The following is an 18030-nucleotide window of genomic DNA, read 5'->3' on the forward strand; positions in this document are numbered from 1 at the left end:
AGCCCCGGGGCCGGGCGGTGACTCTGCCCCAGTGTCCGTGGGGGGGACCCGGCATCTCGCAGCGCCGGGATCTGCTCCCTGTGGCAGCGCCCGCGGGGGGCTTGGAGCTGCTGTCCCCGCAGGAGCCCAACGCCCCCGGGCCCGGCCAGGCTCTGCCCTGGGGCCCCATGGGGGGAGGGGACCGGCCCCCACTGGGGTCCCTGCGTGGGCCTAGACGGGAGCTGCCGGGGGCAGTGAGACCGGGCTGGGGGGAGACCTGGGGAAAGGGGCGGATGGAAAATGTCTGTGTAGCCCGGACATGGCCAGTGGAGGAGAAGAGCAGATGACCCTCCGCAAAGCAGGGAGAGAAAGTGGGGGGGGCTGAGATCCCCTCGGATTTACTGCTGTCCCCTCCCGTGGGGACCCCCCATCCTCTCCAGCCCTTCCCCCTTTCTCTCTAGAGAGCAACGAGCAACATCCAGGGTGACACCTCCCCCCTTTTCCCTCCAATCCCTGGGAAGGTCTCTGTTCCCCTCCCCCAATTGTGCCCCATTTTCTGTCCACTTTGCCAATGGCCAGTTCAAATCTCAGGTTTGGGGTGTTTCCCCCCATTTTTACCTGCAGTGATTTGTCCTTGTTTAGGTGGGAAATTGTTTCCCTGAGTGATTTCTGAAATGGGCCCATTTTCTCCTCCGTTTTGAAATACTGATATCAAATTCTTGAAAGTCTTCCTGCTTTTCGCTCCCGGTGTCTGACTGAGATCAGGGCTCTTATCGGACTGAGCGTGGCTCAGGCTTTGTCTGAGATGACGACCCACAGTGTGCTGGGCACTGCACGACCCTTGACCGAGTTTGGGGCACTCATTCTGCCAGGAACTACACAGACGCCTACAGAGAGCAGGGACCTTGTTGTGCCGGGTACTACAGTGACCCTGACTGAGCTCCGGGCCCCTGTTGTGCCAGTGCCTGCAAAGAAACCAAGTGAAATCAGGCTCCCATTGTGCCAGGTGCTGCAGAGACAGCAAACAAAATCAGGGACCTTGTTGTTCCTGGAGCTGCAGAGACCTCAACTGAGATCTGGGTCCTGTTCTGCCAGGCACTGCAGAGACCTCAAAAGAGGTCAGACCCCACTGTTGTGACCGGTGCTGTGGAGACCCCAACTGAGCTCTGCCTCCATTGTGCTGGGCATTTCAGAGACCTGGACTAAGATCTGTGTCCCCGTTGGGCCTGGCACTGCACTGACCCTGACAGAGATCCTGCCCCCACATTTTGCCAGATGCTACAGGGACCCCAAACAAAATCAGAGATCCTGTAATGCCAGGAGTTGCAGAGCCTCTGACTGAGATCAGGCGTCCTGTTGTGCAGGAGTCTGCACAGACACTGACCAAGATCAGGGTCCCCATTGTGACTGGTGCTGAACAGACACCAAGGGTATCTCTACCCTGCCATGAAAAACCCACAGCTGGCCCATGCCAGGTGACTCAGGCTCACAAGGCTCAGGCAAAGGGGCTGTTTAATTACAGTGTTGATGTCTGGGCTCAAGCTGGAGCCAGGCTGTAGGACCTGCGAGATGGGAGGGTGCCAGACCTTGGGCTGCAGCCCAAGCCGGAACATCGACACCACAGTTAAACAACCCCACAGCCTGAGCTGTGTCAGCCCAAGTCAGTGGGCACGTGCCAGCCGCCGGTGTCTAACTGCAGTGTAGACATGCTGTGGTGGGGCGATTGCCCCACACCCAGAGAGGGTGGGCTGCAGCAGGCCTAGGCGCCTGCGCAGACGCATAGCCAATCAGGGAAGGGCTTACTGGGAGCCAATCAGAAGGCAGATTGTAGCCAGCCAATCAGGGCCCGGCTTAGCCATATAAAAGGCTGCCCAGAGCAGGAGCAGTCAGTCTGTCCCAGGCCTTCAGAGGGGAAGGTCTGTCTCCAGAGCTGGGAGGCCAGCACCACGGACAGCGCAGTGCAGGCCAGCCTGAGAGAGTGGGAGAAGGCCCTACTCCATAGCCTGCTAGGCGGCAGGCCTGGGAGAAGGAGGCCTAGCGTAGCAAAGGGCTGTTGGGGAAGCGGTCCAGAGGGATAGTCAGAGGAGGAAGGAGAAAGAAGACAGTGAGACTGTCACCCGAGGGCCTCTGGACCGGGACTCAGAGTAGTGGGCGGGCCTGAGTCTTCCCCCCCTCCCCCTTTTTCTTCCTTTGTTTGCTGTGCTGCCCCACGCACAGCCGCGGGGAGTGGCCGGTCAGAACCACACCAGGTCCTGGACTGTGAGGATCGGACTCGAGGGTGTGGGGCTGTTGTGTAACACACACCCCCCCCCCCCCCGAAGGGGGGTGTGATTGGACAAAGGGACACTGTTGGAGGGCAGTGCTCCGGAAGAGGACGCCGACGTCGGGAGCAACGCAAGACCGTGCACCCCACAAAGGCGAGACGACAGGCGGAACGCCACCCAAAGAGGGCGCTCTACTGGCGCAAAACTAATTCCCCGAAGCATCCAGGAGGAGGCGCCACAGCGGTGAGCTACCGACCCTGTCACACATGCCCACAGTGACAGAGTCTCCTTGCCACAAAAAGCTCAAAGGCTAAATAGGCCAATGGTGGGAGGCGACTTTCCATTTTACAGATGGGGAAACTGAAGCTCAAAGAGCTGAAGTAATTTGCTCAAGTTTGCATGGAGAATTTGGGGCAAAACTGGGAACTGAACCCAGATTTTGAATTCTTGCCTCTTCCCTTATCCACAAGCCGTGTGTGTGTACACAGCATTGTTTTAGTCTGTGTTCGCATGGCATTGGCTTCCACGGGAGGTTGTGGAATTTCCTTCATTGGAGGTTTTTAAGATCAGGTTAGAGGTACACCAGTCTGGGATTGTCTAGGGATACTTGGTCCTGCCTCATCACAGGAGGCTTAAGTAGATGACCTTTCAAGATCCCTTCTATGCCTACATTGAAATAATTCTGTTTTGTGCTGTGTCATGTTCTACGCTGAGCTGTTTTGCATGGTGCCATTTGGAACGCTGATGCACCATGTTGTGTTGCAGTTTTATGGTGTATTGTTTTTCCTCAGCGTCTTTGGTGCCTGTGCTGCATTGGTTTGAGTTGAGCTATTTTCCATTGTGTACTTTTGTCCTAGGATGTGTTAGTTTGCATTGTTTTGCTTTGTTTTTCCTTGTATTGTCATTTTATGCTGTGGAGTGTAGGTTGTGTATTTTTTTTTTTCTGAATTGCCTGACATTATGTTGTGGTGGGTTTTATTCTGTATGTTGTGTTTTTATATGTATATATTGCATAGCATCATAGACATGTAGAGCTGGAGAGGACCTCAAGATGTCATCAAGTCCAGCTCGCTCTGCTGAGGCAGGACCAAGTCTATGTAGATTATCTCTGACAGAGAATTGTCCTACCTGTTCTTAAAAGCTTCCAGGGAAAGAGACTCCACAGCCACTGTTGTAAAACTAATCCAGAACTGAACTACCTTAGCTCTGGTGACACCCACACAGATTATAGTGGTGAGTGGCTCTGGAGAGAGAGTCCCCAGTGAGTGGGCAGCTGGGTAAAGAGACTAAAGTTGGGAGGAGAAACTGCCATGTCGAAGGTCATCCAGGCTGTCCATGAAAGAGCTAGAAATAGATCCCAGTTCTAGTGCCACTGTCCTGCTGGTTTGGGAACTGAAGGTCTCTGCCACACTGGTGTTTTAGAGTGGTAGCCATGTTAGTCTGTATCAGCAAAAACAGCGAGGGGTACTTGTGCCACCTTAGAGACTAACACATTTATTTGGGCATAAGCTTTTGTGGGATAAAACCCACTTCATCAGATGCATGGAATGGAAAATACAGTAGGCAGAATATATATACGCAGAACATGAAAAAATGGGAGTTGCCTTACCAAGTCGGGGGGTCAGTTCTAAGAAGGCAATTCAATTAAAGTGGAAGTGAGCTATCATCAACAGGAGGAAAAAATCACTTTTGTAGTGGTAATCAGGGTGGCCCATTTCAAACAGTTGACAAGAAGGTGTGAGTAACAGTAGGGGGAAATTAGCATGTGGAATTTTAGTTTTTGTAGTGACCCATCCATTCCCAGTCTTTATTCAGGCCTAATTTGATGGTGTCCAGTTTGCAAATTAATTCCAGTTCTGCAATTTCTCATTGGAGTCTGGTTTTGAAGTTTTTTTTTGTTGACGAATTGCCAGTTTTAAGTCTATTATTGAGTGTCTAGGGGATTGAAGTGTTAAAATAAAAATAATATATGGAGATATATACACCTATCTCATAGAACTGGAAGGGACCCTGAAAGATCATCGAGTCCAGCCCCCTGCCTTCACTAGCAGGACCAAGTACTGATTTTTGCCCTAGATACCTAAGTGGCCCTCTACAAGGATTGAACTCAGAACCCTGGGTTTAGCAGGCCAGTGCTCAAACCACTGAGCTCTCTCTCCCCCCCGAAATGCCGACTGGGTTTTGAATGTTATAATTCTTGACATCTGATTTGTGTCCAATTATTCTTTTGCGTATAGACTGTCCGGTTTGGCCAATGTACATGGCAGAGGGGCATTGCTGGCATATGATGACATATATCACATAGGTTTTACACCAGTGCCTAAAACCATTTAGACAGAATTTACACTAGTGCACTCTGATTGGCACTGGTGCACCCTGTCCCTGTTTGAAGGCTTGTGGGCGGGACCGTGACCTCACTGAGTCCTGGGGCTGGCTGAACAGTGCAGCTGGTAATGGAGGGACAGCAGTGAGTGCTGGAGGTATGAGCCAGGAGCACAGCCCCACAGGACTGGACACTGACTTCTCCTGACCTAGGGGACACCCCTTCCCCCTCAGCTGTGTGCAGGGACTGCAGCTGAGCTTCCCTTCCAAGACAGCCTGTGCATCCGTGGACAAACCACCTCTTCCTGCAGCCTAATACAATGGGGTCTGGGGACCTTTCCAAACTGCGGGTGATGGGGCTCTGGTGTTACCGGGGTCTGTTCCTGGCTCTGTCACTGACCTGCTTGGTGACTTTGGGGAACTCACAGCCCCTCTGTGTTTTCCTCCTACCCATTGTCTACTTGGATTGTGATCTCTTTGGGGCAAGGACTGTCCCTCTCTGTCTGTGCAGTGCCCAGCACAATGGGGGTGCTGATTTCAGTCAGGTTCTCTGCCATGCGCAGCACGATGGGGCCCTGATCTCCACCAGTGTCTGTGCAATGCAAGGCATAGTTTATAGAGTCACAGACTTTAAGGCCAGAAGGGACCATCATGCTCATCTAGTCTGACCTCCTGCACATCGCAGGCCACAGAACCTCACTCACCCACTCCTGTAACAGTAGGCAGTCCCATCATATCAATCTCTCCATAAAGGTATCTAGCTCAGTCTTGAAGCCAGTTAGGGATTTTGCCCCCACTGCTTCCCTTAGGAAGCTGTTCCAAAACTTCACTCTGATGGTTAGAAACCTTCGCCTAATTTCAAGCCAAAACTTGTGGATGGCCAATATCCATTTGTTCTAGGGCCAAAATTGTTGCTTAACCTAAATAACTCCTCTCCTTAACTGGTATTTATCATTCTGATGTATTTATAGACAGCAATCATATCTCCCCTGAGCCTTCTTTTGGTTAGGCTAAACAAGCCAAGCTTTTTGAGTCTCCCCTCATAAGGCAGATTTTCCATTCGTCGCATCACCCTAGTACAGGGGTGGGCAAACTTTATGGGCCGAGGACCACATCTGGGTGGGGAAATAGTATGCAGGGCTGGGGTTGGGTGTGGGAGGGGGTGCAGTATGCAGGAAGGGGCCCAGGGCCAGGGATTGGGGCAGAGGAGGGGTGTGGAGTGTGAGGGGGCTCAGGGAAGGGGGTTGGGGTGCAGGATGGGTGCGGACTGCAGGAGGGGGTTCAGGGCAGGGGGTTGGGATGCAGGAGGGGTGTGGACTGCAGGAGGGGGCTCAGGGCAGGGGGTTGGGGTGCACAGGGGTGCAGGATGCAGCAGGGAGGGCAGGGGGTTGGGGTGCAGGAGGAGTGCGAGGTGCAGGCAGGGGGCTTAGGGCAGGGAGTTGGGGCAGATACAGGAGGGGTTCAGGCTCCGGCCCAGCTTACCTCAAGCGGCTCCGTGGGAGCCTACCCTGTCCCCGGCCCCGCACTGCTCCAGGAAGCGCTGCCCTTGCTTCGCCTCCAGGTTCCTCCTCCGAAGCTCCCATTGGCAACGGTTCCCTGTTTCATGGAGCCCTCTACCCCACCCCACCCCCGGCCTGGGGGTCGCAGGGATGTGGCACCGGTGGTGCTGTGGGCCGGATCCAAAGCCTTGAGGGACTGGATCCGGCCCGCGGGCCGTAGTTTGCCCACCCGTCTTAGTAGCCCTTCTCTGCATGTGTTCCACTTCGAGTTCAACCTTCTTAAACATGGGAGACCAGAATTGCCCACAGTATTTCAGACGAGGTCTCATTGGTGCCTTTTATAACAGTACCAGTTTTTTATTGCTTATTGCAAAAATTCTTGCACTATTAATTTTCATCCCATTTCTGTTACTCCAGCTTTCAAGGACATGCAGATCTTCTTGTATGATATTCCTGTCCTCCTCCATGTTGGCAATCCCTCCCAGCTTTGTGTCACACTCCCACTTTTTGTGCCAGGGTCACTAATAAAAATGTTGAATAAGATCAGTCCCAAGACTGATCTCGGAGGAACTCCACTAGTAACGTCCCTCCAGCCTGACAACTCACCGTTCAGTATGACCCCCTTGTAGTCTCCCCTGTAACCAATTCCTTATCGACCTTTCAGTTCTCATATTAATCCCCATCTTGTCCAATTTAAGGAATAGTTTCCCATGTGGAACTGTATCAAATGCCTTACTGACATCCAGATAGATTAGAGCTATTACATTTCCTTTGTCCAAAAAATTAGTTACCTTCTCACGGAAGGAGATATAGTTTCTCTGGCATCATCTACCTTTTGTAACACCATGTTTTATTTATTTATAGTGCTGAAGGCTGGAAGGAACTGTTAGCAATAGGCTGAGAATGGCCATATGGAGGTAGGGGAGGGGATGTTGGAGTTGTATTTGGGATTTGTTTTGTAGGAGTTCGTGTCTCTGGTCCCTGTGGCCGTGATGCATTCCGTACTAGAGCAGCACGTCAGCAGAGCAGACGCACACCCCATAGCTCCGTCTGGAACACGCAGCATTCACTGCCAGATGGGATGGGTGATTTTTCAGGGGCCCAGCTTGATATGCCTGGCTGGGGTGGGTTCACTTGGACGACGCTCTGGGGCTCTGATAGTTTGGGATGTTCCTTTTTGCATAGTCAGTTCTTCCCCCTAAATTGTTTTACCCACACCTATGCCCAATGCCACTCTCTTCTTAACTTGCTTTGGTTATTTCAATTCCAGCTTTTAAATGGGATCTAATAATTCAAAGCTGAAAGAAAGGTAAAACAAACAGAACCCTTTGAATTTTGGCACATAGATGGTAGAACTACCTAGTGAAGGTCTGCTGTAATGACCTGGTTATCTATAGCGTTTTCTGTTGTCAAAGAGCCAAAAGCGCTTTTTAGGGCGAAAGGGCTCGTCAGGTGTTTGCTCTCTAGGGAGCATGTCACCGGCCAGGGCTTGTAGTCTTTCAGGAGTGGTGCGCTGGATTGTATTTAGTAATCTCAAAATAAAAGGTTAAGACTGCTGGTTCACAATATCCAATGAAATCTTGGAAACGATTATACAAATAGACTCTAATGCTATTAAAACAACATGGAATTAATACTGATTCAAAACTGAAATTAAAATTAGGAGATAAACACATGAGAAAGGAACTGACACCTAATTTCTATTTCTTAATGCCTGAAATTTTGACATTCATTCACACCATCTTTTTTTTTTTTTTTTTTTTTTCAAAGCAATGCACAGCACACAGGCAAGTTAATTAATGAAAGCACGCCAATTATTGACTGCTGTGTGTTGCATAAGCATCTGTCAAGGCTGCTTCCCCACTTTGAACTTTAGGGTACAAATGTGGGGGCCTGCATGAAAACTTCTAAGCTTAACTACCAGCTTAGATCTGGTCCACTGCCACCATCCCAAAGCTAATTCCCTTCCCTGGGTAGCCTTGAGAGACCTTCACCAATTCCCTGGTGAATACAGATCCAAACCACTTGGATCTTCAAACAAGGAAAAATCAATCAGGTTCTTAAAAAGAAGGCTTTTAATTAAAGAAAAAAGGTAAAAATCATCTTTGTAAAATCAGGATGGAAAAATAACTTTACAGGGTAATCAAACTTAAAGAGCTCAGAGGACCCCCCCTCTAGCCTTAGGTTCAAAGTACAGCAAACAGATAAACACTCTAGCAAAAGGTACATTTACAAGTTGAGAAAACAAAGATAAACTAACACGCCTTGCCTGGCTGTTTACGTACAAGTTTGAAATATGAGAGACTTGTTCAGAAAGATTTGGAGAACCTGGATTGATGTCTGGTCCCTCTCAGTCCCAAGAGCGAACAACTTCCCAAACAAAGAGCACAAACAAAAAACCTTCCTCCCACTCCCAAAGATTTGTAAGTATCTTGTCCCCTTATTTGTCCTTTGGGTCAGGTGTCAGCCAGGTTACCTGAGCTTCTTAACCCTTTACAGGTAAAAGGATTTTGGCGTCTCTGGCCAGGAGGGATTTTATAGTACTGTACACAGGAGAGCTATTACCCTTCCCTTTATAGTTATGACCGCATCTGATTAAGCACCCATTTAAAACTGTACCACTGTAAGTGAAAATGCGTCAACACAGCTTAGCTCCAATGTGTTTAAATGTGAATGGAAAGTTTCTAAATTAAATATATGGCAGGATGGTAAATAGGGGGGAAATACACAGAAGTGCCTCTACCCAGTCCTGTTGATTTCTTGTCCCAACCCCCCATGAATTCTGGCCTCTCAGTCAACTCTGCTCCCAGTCCCACATCAGCTGTGCCCTCTCCCAGCCTAACCCATCTCTATTGCAGTTCTTCATCCCCCTCGTCCAGGCAGGGGGGTGGTGCTGCAGCACTCAAGGCACCTGTGTTAATCACTGTCCCTACATACTGGGGCTATTTAGATTTCAGGAAACGATTTATCAGAGTTACTGAGGCCTGGTCTACACTACGGGTTTAGGTTGACTTTAGCAGCGTTAAATCGAATTAAGCCTGGACACGTCGACACAACGAAGCCCTTTCTTTCGACTTAAAGGGCCCTTTAAACCGGTTTCTTTACACCATCTTCGACGAGGGGATTAGCAATAAAATCAGCCTTTGCAGGTCGGAATTGGGGTAGTGTGGACGGAATTCGACGTTATTGGCCTCCGGGAGCTATCCCACAGTGCTTCATTGTGACCACTCTGGACAGCATTCTCAACTCAGATGCACTGACCAGGTAGACAGGAAAAGACCCGCGAACGTTTGAATTTCATTTCCTGTTTGCCCAGCGTGGAGAGCACAGGTGACCACGCAGAGCTCATCAGCACAGGTAACCGTGATGGAGTCCCAGGATCGCAAAAGAGCTCCAGCATGGACCAAACGGGAGGTACGGGATCTGCTCGCCATATGGGGAGATGAATCAGTGCTAGCTGAACTCCGTAGCAGTAAAAGAAATGGCAAAGTATTAGAAAAGGTCTAAGGCCATGAAGGACCGGGGCCATAACAGGGACACACAGCAGTGCCGCGTGAAAATTAAGGAGCTACGGCAAGCCTACCACAAAGCCAGAGAAGCAAATGGAAGGTCCGGGACAGAGCCGCAAACTTGCCGCTTCTACGCGGAGCTGCATGCCATTCTAGGGGGTGCAGCCACCACTACCCCAACCGTGTGCTATGACTCCGTCAATGGAGAAACACACAGGGAAGACGGTTCGGGGAACGAGGAAGATGAGGATGGAGGTACTGTAGGTAGCTCACAGCAGCAAGGAAGCGGAGAAACCGGTTTCCCCAACAGCCAGGATATGTTTGTGACCCTGGACCTGGAACCAGTAACCCCCGAACTCACCCAAGACCCTCAGGGCACACAGGAGACCTCTGGTGAGTGTACCTTTGTAAATATTATACATGGTTTAAAAGCAAGCGTGTTTAATGATTAATGATTAATTTGCCCTGGCAATCGCGGCCAGTACATCTACTGGAAAAGTCTGTTAACGTGTATGGGGATGGAGCGGAAATCCTCCAGGGACATCTCCAGAACGCTCTCCTTCATGTACTCCCAAAGCCTTTGCAAAAGGTTTCTGGGGAGGGCTGCCTTATCCCGTCCGCCATGGTAGGACACTTTACCACGCCAGGCCAGTAGCACGTAGTCTGGAATCATTGCATAACAAAGCATGGCAGCGTATGGTCCCGGTGTTTGCTGGCATGCAGACAATATCCATTCCTTATCTCTCTTTGTTATCCTCAGGAGAGTGATATTCACGGTCACCTGGTTAAAATGGGGTGATTTTATTAAGGGGACATTCAGAGGTGCCCGTTCCTGCTCTTCTGAACAGAAATGTTCCCCGCTGTTAACCACGCGGTGGGGGGAGGGGTGAAGTGATCATCCCAGAGAATCGTGTGTGTGTGTGGGGGGGTGGTTTACTTGAGTTTGTGCCGCATGTTAACCGGGAAACCGCAGCCCCTCCTTTTACATTGAAAACCCATTTTAAATGGCCAACCCAATTCATCCTTGATATGGGAAATGCGCTGCTGTTTGAAACCTTTCCCGCATGTTAAGAAGGTTAAAAAACCCAAAAGATTGTGGCCTACCATGGCTGCCTGCAAGCCGAAATATGTTGCCTGGGGCACTGCGTGAGTGATCTCTAATACCAAACCGGCAGGCAGAGGAAAAATGCGACCTTGTAATGAAAGAGTGTACCCATTTGTCGCGGAGTATTGGGGAACTCAGGGCCCTGCACCCCCGGCTTCCTGCGATTCACCATGACTCTCAGCCAGCCAGTAAAGCAGAAGGTTTATTTGGATGACAGGAGTACAGTCCAAGACAGGTCTTGCAGGCACAGACAACAGGGCCCCCCTCAGTTAGGTCCAGCTTGGGGTCCCAGGGCATGCCAGCCCACCCCCTTGGGGGGTCAGAGCCATCTCTCCCTCCCAGCCATCTCTCCAGCCTCCTTCCAGCCTGCTTCCAGCACTCTGGCTTCAGCGACCCCTCCCACAGCCTTTGTTCAGTTTCCCGGGCCCCGGAGTCATCTGACCTCCAACCCCCTCCTGGGTTCTCATGTTACAAGCTCAGGTATGTTCCCTTGGGCCGACTCCCATCCCCCGATGCAGACCATCCTAGTCACACTCCCCTGTCAGCATTCACACACCCCAGCAAGAACAGTCCCAGTTCGTCACATCTCTCCCCCCTTCGAGACCGAACTGAGCAGGGTCACTTTAGCCAGTGACCCGGGGAAGTTCGAACCTACCCCTGTTCCCATGGATGCCCCCACATCCCTCCAGTTCCTTGGTGAGAATTACACCAGGCCCCTTCCGTTCCACGCCCCCCCTTAGGTCGGGGGTGCTTGATGGCACTCGCAGTTCGCATGTGGGAAGGTTTATGCGGCCTGTGCCCTTTTCCCACCCCCATACCTCTGGGGTTCCAACTGGGCTGTGGTCTTCTCCCAGCGCTCCAGTCTGGAGGTCTGTGCTTTGGGCTCTCTTGGTTTAGAGCCGCCCTTTTAACCTTGGCCACCCTCTGGAAAGGATCCTTTATGCTGGGCAAGGGTCCTAAAGCTCTTTTCCCCTTGTCCCAGGCCTTCCTCCCCCTCTGACAGGGGTCACAGGATCCGCAGTACTGTCGGACAGTAACAAAGACCCCAGGCCAGTAAAAGCTCCGTAGCAGCCTCTGCTGGGTACGCCAGGTTCCCTGGTGCCCTGAGAGGGGAATGTCATGGGCCCGGCACAGCAGCTGGCGGCGATACTTCTGGGGTACCACCAGCTGCCTCCTGATCCCCCCTGACTCCAGTTTCCCTGGGGGAGCCCATTCTCGGTACAGGAACCCCTTCTCCCACAGGAACCTTTTCCGGCCACCTCGTTCCATGGTCTGTACCGCATTGAGGTCGGCCAGGTCCCTTATCTTCCGCAAGGAGGGGTCTCTCTGTAACTCGGCCTGGAACTCAGCAGCTGGGACAGGGATGGCCACCTGCTCTTTCTCGCCCGCTGGGTCCGAAGCTGCAGCCTCCCTGAGCCGCGTCCCTGGGCGTTCCCTCCCCACCAGGTTAGGGTCCTGCGCCTCAGGCAAGGCACCCCCCCCAAGGCCAGGGCGCAGGGCCCCTCGCCGGCTCTGACTGCGGGTCACAACCAGTGCCTTTTGGGGGTTGCTTGGCCAGTTCTCCAGGTCCCCCCCCATCAATACCTCAGTGGGCAGATACGGGTGTACCCCCACATCCTTGGGGCCCTCCTTGGCCCCCCACTTCAGGTGTACCCTTGCCACGGGCACTTTGACTGGTGTTCCGCCCACCCCCGTCAGGGTCAGGTAGGAGTTGGGCACCACCTGATCTGGGGCCACCACCTCGGGCCGGGCCAGCGTCACCTCTGCGCCCGTATCCCAGTATCCATTGACCTTCCTCCCATCCACCTCCAGGGGAACAAGGTACTCTCTCCGGAGGGACAGCCCCGCGCCCACCGTATAAACCAAAAACCCTGAGTCTGGGGCATCCAGCCCCCTAGAGGAGCTGGCCTGGGGCCCTTCTCTCTCTTGAGCAGTTGATAAGCTGCCAGCCCCTCTTGCGTGAGAAGCCTGCCCCTCGTCCGTCTGGGCCTCTACCAAGTTAACCCTATGCGGGTTCGGTCTGCTCAGTCTGTCCTTGAGCTTGGGGCACTGGGCCCGAACGTGGCCTCTTCGGCCGCAGTAATAGCAGCTCATGTCCTGTGGGTCCCCTCGAGCCGGTCGGTTGTCCCTGACGCTGGGCATTCCCCGTGGGAGGGGATTCCCCATATTCCCTCTTTGGGAGGTCCCAGGGTGACTCTCTCTCTGCATCACGGCGGGCCTGTTCCTTTGGGGCTCCTCCCTGCCACCCCCTGACCGGCTCTTTACAAACTCATCAGCCAGCTGCCCGGCGTGTCGCGGGTTCTCTGGCTTTCTGTCCACCAACCACAGCCTCAGGTCGGATGGGCACCGCTCATACAGTTGCTCCAGTACCAGCAGTTTAATCAGGTCCTCCTTCGTCTGGGCCCCACCAGCCCACTTGCTGGCGTATCTTTCCATGCGGACGGCTAGTTGCAGATATGAGATCTCAGGGGTTTTATCTTGACTCCGGAACCTTCCCCGGTACATCTCATGAGTCAGCCCAAACTCACGTAGCAGGGCCTTTTTGAATAGTTCGTAGTCCCCTTTCTCTGCCTCTCCCAGTTGGCGGTACAATGCCACGGATTTGGGGTCCAGTAAGGGGGTAAGGACCCGGAGTCTGTCCGCGGGATCCACCCGGTGCAGCTCGCAGGCCGTCTCAAAGGCCTCCAGGAAGTCATCCATGTCCTCCCCCTCCTTGTATGGGGCCATGATGCACTTATCAAAGCTCCGTGCAGTCCTGGGTCCCCCCTCACTCACCGCAGCCGGGGGTTCGCTGCCCCTCAGTCTCGCCAGTTCCAGTTCATGCTGTCTTTGTCTCTCATTCTCCTCCCGTTCACGCTGATGCTGTCTCTCTTCATGCTGTCTCTGTTGTTCACGATCCTCCAGCTCCCTCAGTGTTAGCTCTTTCTCCCATTCCAGCCAATTCCGCTCCCCGGATGCCGAACGTCGCCGGGAGGCTCCTCTGCTGGCCGGCGGGCTTCGCCGGGGGGACCCCCTGCTGGCTGGGGGGGTCACGGCGCCTTCGGTATTTGCTGGGCTCCTCCCCACCCTTCCCCTAGGCATAGGAAGGAGGGGTCTCGGGAAGCCCTCAGCAGCCGGCTGACCACTCCCAGCTGGGACAGACACTGGTGCCTGCGCTGCATTTGCCAGGCTGCTTCCCTGAGACACAGGGATCAGTTCATTCGCGCGATCTTCCGCCTCCAGCTGGGCGATGAGCTGTTCTTTGGTGAGCCTCCCAATGCGCAGCCGCCTCTGCTTGCACAGCTCCACCAGGTCGCTCTTAAGCCGCTTGGCATACATCTTCCTGCTGGCCACTCACCGGCCTGTGTGCTCACAGCTCCCCACAGTTCCCAGGAGGACCCCTAGTGTGCCAGCCCTTCTCGAGGTCACCACCTCTCTGCCAGGGTCGAGCTGCAGACTCCTCCGCCCCTGGGACCACTCGCTGCGATCCCACGGGGGACCCTGTTACTGCAAAAGTCCTTCTCGCTGGTCACACACTCCCAGGGGTAATAACCGTCTCTCTCCCACTCTTCAGCAGGCCTGGTCCCCGTCAATCCCCCTTCGTTTTACTGCTCCCCAGTCACTTACTGCAGGAAGCGCCGTCCACGGGGTGCAGTAGATCCCACCGCTGCCACCAGTTGTCGCGGAGTATTGGGGAACTCAGGGCCCTGCACCCCCGGCTTCCTGCGATTCACCATGACTCTCAGCCAGCCAGTAAAGCAGAAGGTTTATTTGGATGACAGGAGTACAGTCCAAGACAGGTCTTGCAGGCACAGACAACAGGGCCCCCCTCAGTTAGGTCCAGCTTGGGGTCCCAGGGCATGCCAGCCCACCCCCTTGGGGGGTCAGAGCCATCTCTCCCTCCCAGCCATCTCTCCAGCCTCCTTCCAGCCTGCTTCCAGCACTCTGGCTTCAGCGACCCCTCCCACAGCCTTTGTTCAGTTTCCCGGGCCCCGGAGTCATCTGACCTCCAACCCCCTCCTGGGTTCTCATGTTACAAGCTCAGGTATGTTCCCTTGGGCCGACTCCCATCCCCCGATGCAGACCATCCTAGTCACACTCCCCTGTCAGCATTCACACACCCCAGCAAGAACAGTCCCAGTTCGTCACACCATTGTTCTCTAAAGTGTGTCTTTTTTAAACCACCTCTCCCTTCTCCTCCACCAGCTGCAAATGTTTCTCCTTCGCAGAGGCTAGTGAACATTAGAAAGAGAAAACGGAGGACGCGGGACGATATGTTCACGGAGCTGCAGATGTCCTCGCACGCTGATAGAGCACAGCAGAATGCGTGGAGGCAGTCAATGTCGGACATGAGAAAAGCACAATATGAACGAGAGGAGAGGTGGCGGGCTGAATGGCGGGATGAAAAGAGCAAGTGGCGGGCTGAAGATGATAGGTGGCGTCAGCTTGCAGACAGAAGGCAAGAGTCAATGCTCCGTCTGCTGGAGCATCAAACTGATATGCTCGAGCGTATGGTTGAGCTGCAGGAAAGGCAGCAGGAGCAGAGACCGCTGCTACAGCCCCTGTTTAACCAACAGCCCTCCTCCCCAAGTTCCATAGCCTCCTCACCCAGACGCCCAAGAACACGGTGGGGGGGCCTCCGGCCACCCAGTCACTCCACCCCAGATGATCGCCCAAGCATCAGAAGGCTGGCCTTCAATAAGAGTTAAAGTTTTAAAATGCAGTGTGTCCTCTTCCATCCCTCCTCCCCCACCCATCCCAGGCTACCTTGGCAATTATTCCCCTACTTCTGTGAGGAATTAATAAAGAATGCATGAATGTGAAATAACAATGACTTTATTGCATCTGCAAGCGGTGCTCGAATTGGGGAGGGTGGGGTGGGGTGGTTGGTTTACAGGGAAGTAGAGTGAACCGGGTCAAGGGGGGGGGGGGGTTTGGAGGGTTCATCAAGGAGAAACAAACAGAAGTTTCACACAGTAGCCTGGCCAGTCACAAAACTCGTTTTCAAAGCTTCTCTGATGCGCACCACGCCCTGCTGTGCTCCTCTAACCGCCCTGGTGTCTGGCTGCGCGTAATCAGTGGCCAGGCGCGTTGCCTCAACCTCCCACCCCACCATAAATATCTCCCCCTTACTCTCACAGATATTGTAGAGGGCACAGCAAGCAGCAATAACAATGGGGATATTCTTTTCGCTGAGGTCTGAGCAAGTCAGTAAGCTGCGCCAGCGCGCTTTTAAACTTCCAAATGCACATTCCACCACCATTCAGCACTTGCTCAGCCTGTAATTGAACAGGTCCTGATTTCTGTCCAGGCTGCCTGTGTACGGCTTCATGAGCCATGGCATTAAGGGGTAGGCTGGGTCCCCAAGGATCACGATAGGCATTTCAACATCCCCAACGGTTACTTTCTGGTCTGGGAAGAAAGTCCCTTCCTCCAGCTTTCGAAACAGACCAGAGTTCCTGAAGACGCGAGCATCATATACCTTTCCCGGCCATCCCACATTGATGTTGGTGAAACGTCCCTTGTGATCCACTAGGGCTTGCAGCAGCATTGAAAAGTATCCCTTGCGGTTTATGTAGTCGGTGGCTTGGTGCTCCGATGCCAAGATAGGGATATGGGTTCCGTCTATGGCCCCGCCACAGTTTAGGAATCCCATTTCAGCAAAACCATCCACTATTGCCTGCACGTTGCCCAGAGTCACTACCCTTGCTATCACCAGGTCTTTCATTGCCCTGGCAACTTGGATCACAGCAGACCCCACCATAGATTTGCCCACTCCAAATTGATTCCCGACTGACCGGTAGCTGTCTGGCGTTGCAAGCTTCCACAGGGCTATCGCCACTCGCTTCTCAACTGAGGGCTGCTCTCATCCTGGTATTCTGGCGTTTCAGGGCAGGGGAAAGAAGTCAAAGTTCCATGAAAGTGCCCTTACGCATGCGAAAGTTTCGCAGCCACTGGGAATCGTCCCACACCTGCAGCACGATGCGGTCCCACCAGTCTGTGCTTGTTTCCCGGGCCCAGAATCGGCGTTCCATGCCATGAACCTGCCCCAGTGACACCATGATTTCCACATTGCTGGGGCCTGTGCCTTGTGAGAGGTCTATGTCCATGTCAATTTCCTCATCACTCTCTTCGCCGCACTGCAATCGCCTCCTCGTCTGGTCTGGGTTTCGCCTTGGCATGTCCTGGCTCTGCATATACTCCAGGACAATGCGCGTGGTGTTCATAGTGCTCATAATTGCCACGGTGATCTGAGCGGGCTCCATGATCCCAGTGCTAGCTATGGTGCCTGGTCAGAAAAAAGGCGCGAAACTAGTATCTGACGGACCAGGAGAAGGAGGGAGGGCCAAGTGACGACATGGCGTACAGGTACAGGGAATTAAAATCAAGAAAGGTGGCTGTGCATCAGGGAGAAACACAAACAACTGTCACACAGAATGGTCCCCCCAAAGATTAAACTGAAAACCCTGGGCTTAGCAGGCAGTTGATTTCACAAAGGAAGGGGAAGCAAATGAATACAGAACAAATCTATTTTTTACATCTTAAGCTGGCAGCCAACGGTGCAGCATGAGTGATAGCCTCTGCAGTACGATGACTATGGATACCAGTCGTAATATACCATCTTCTACCAAAAGGCAAGGGGCTGCTGCTGTGTAGCAATGCAGCCCCACGTCTGCCAGCCCCACGTCTGCCAGCACCCAGATCGCCCTCGGCCTCTTCTCGGTGCTTAGCAGACAATACTGGGCAATTGGCAGGAAATAGTATACTACGACTGATAGCCATCATCATCGATACAGTAGCATGTCTGCCCAGGTGCCCATGATTGACAGCCACTGCAGTATGACGATGACGGATACCAGTCATAATATACCATCTTCTACCAAAAGGCAAGGGGCTGGTGCAATGCAGCCCTACGGGTGCCAGCCCCACGGCTATTAGTCATGCTACACCGTCTACCGCCAAAAGGCAGTTAGCAGCTGCTGCTGTGTAGCAATGCAGTCCCACGTCTGCCAGCACCCAGAGGACATATGGTGACTGTGAGCTCAGCTGAGCTGAGCGGGCTCCATGCTTGCCGTGGTATGTTGTCTGCACAGATAACCCCGGTAAAAAGGCGCGAATCTATTGTCTGCCGTTGCTGTGACTGAGGGGGAGGGGCCTGACAACATGTACCCAGAACCTCCCGCGACACTGTTTTGCATCATCCGGACATTGGGATCTCAACCCAGAATTCCAATGGGTGGCGGAGGCTGCGGGAACTGTGGGATAGCTGTGGGATAGCTACCCATAGTGCAATGCTCCGGAAGTCGACGCTAGCCTCGGTACTGTGGACGCGGTCCGCCGACTAGAGCACTTAGAGCATTTTATGTGGGGAC

The 18030-nt window shown here is 53.2% G+C and overlaps 2 protein-coding genes across 3 annotated transcripts in view; both read left to right on the plus strand.

The window, feature by feature from the left end:
• The window catches only part of LOC112061178 (zinc finger protein 501-like), a 44981-nt gene that overhangs the window by 181 nt on the left and 26770 nt on the right, over positions 1 to 18030 (plus strand). Inside the window, exon 1 of one of the 2 annotated variants that reach the window (XM_065569892.1) lies at positions 25 to 2486. The exons of the other annotated variant lie outside the window; for it this stretch is intronic. The gene's annotated coding sequence lies outside the window, so the exon portion shown is untranslated. Of the gene's footprint in view, positions 1 to 24; positions 2487 to 18030 lie in introns of those variants that run through there. 2 annotated transcript variants of the gene reach the window in all.
• Positions 2486 to 15482, plus strand: LOC135975965 (uncharacterized). Its single transcript, XM_065570132.1, has 2 exons — positions 2486 to 9966; positions 14864 to 15482. Exons 1-2 carry the CDS (start codon positions 9576 to 9578, stop codon positions 15364 to 15366), a joined length of 894 nt encoding a protein of 297 aa, XP_065426204.1. The 5' UTR covers positions 2486 to 9575; the 3' UTR covers positions 15367 to 15482.

The sequence above is a fragment of the Chrysemys picta genome, chromosome 16 (genome assembly GCF_011386835.1).
Source record: "Chrysemys picta bellii isolate R12L10 chromosome 16, ASM1138683v2, whole genome shotgun sequence".
In the NCBI taxonomy this organism is placed as follows: domain Eukaryota; kingdom Metazoa; phylum Chordata; order Testudines; family Emydidae; genus Chrysemys; species Chrysemys picta.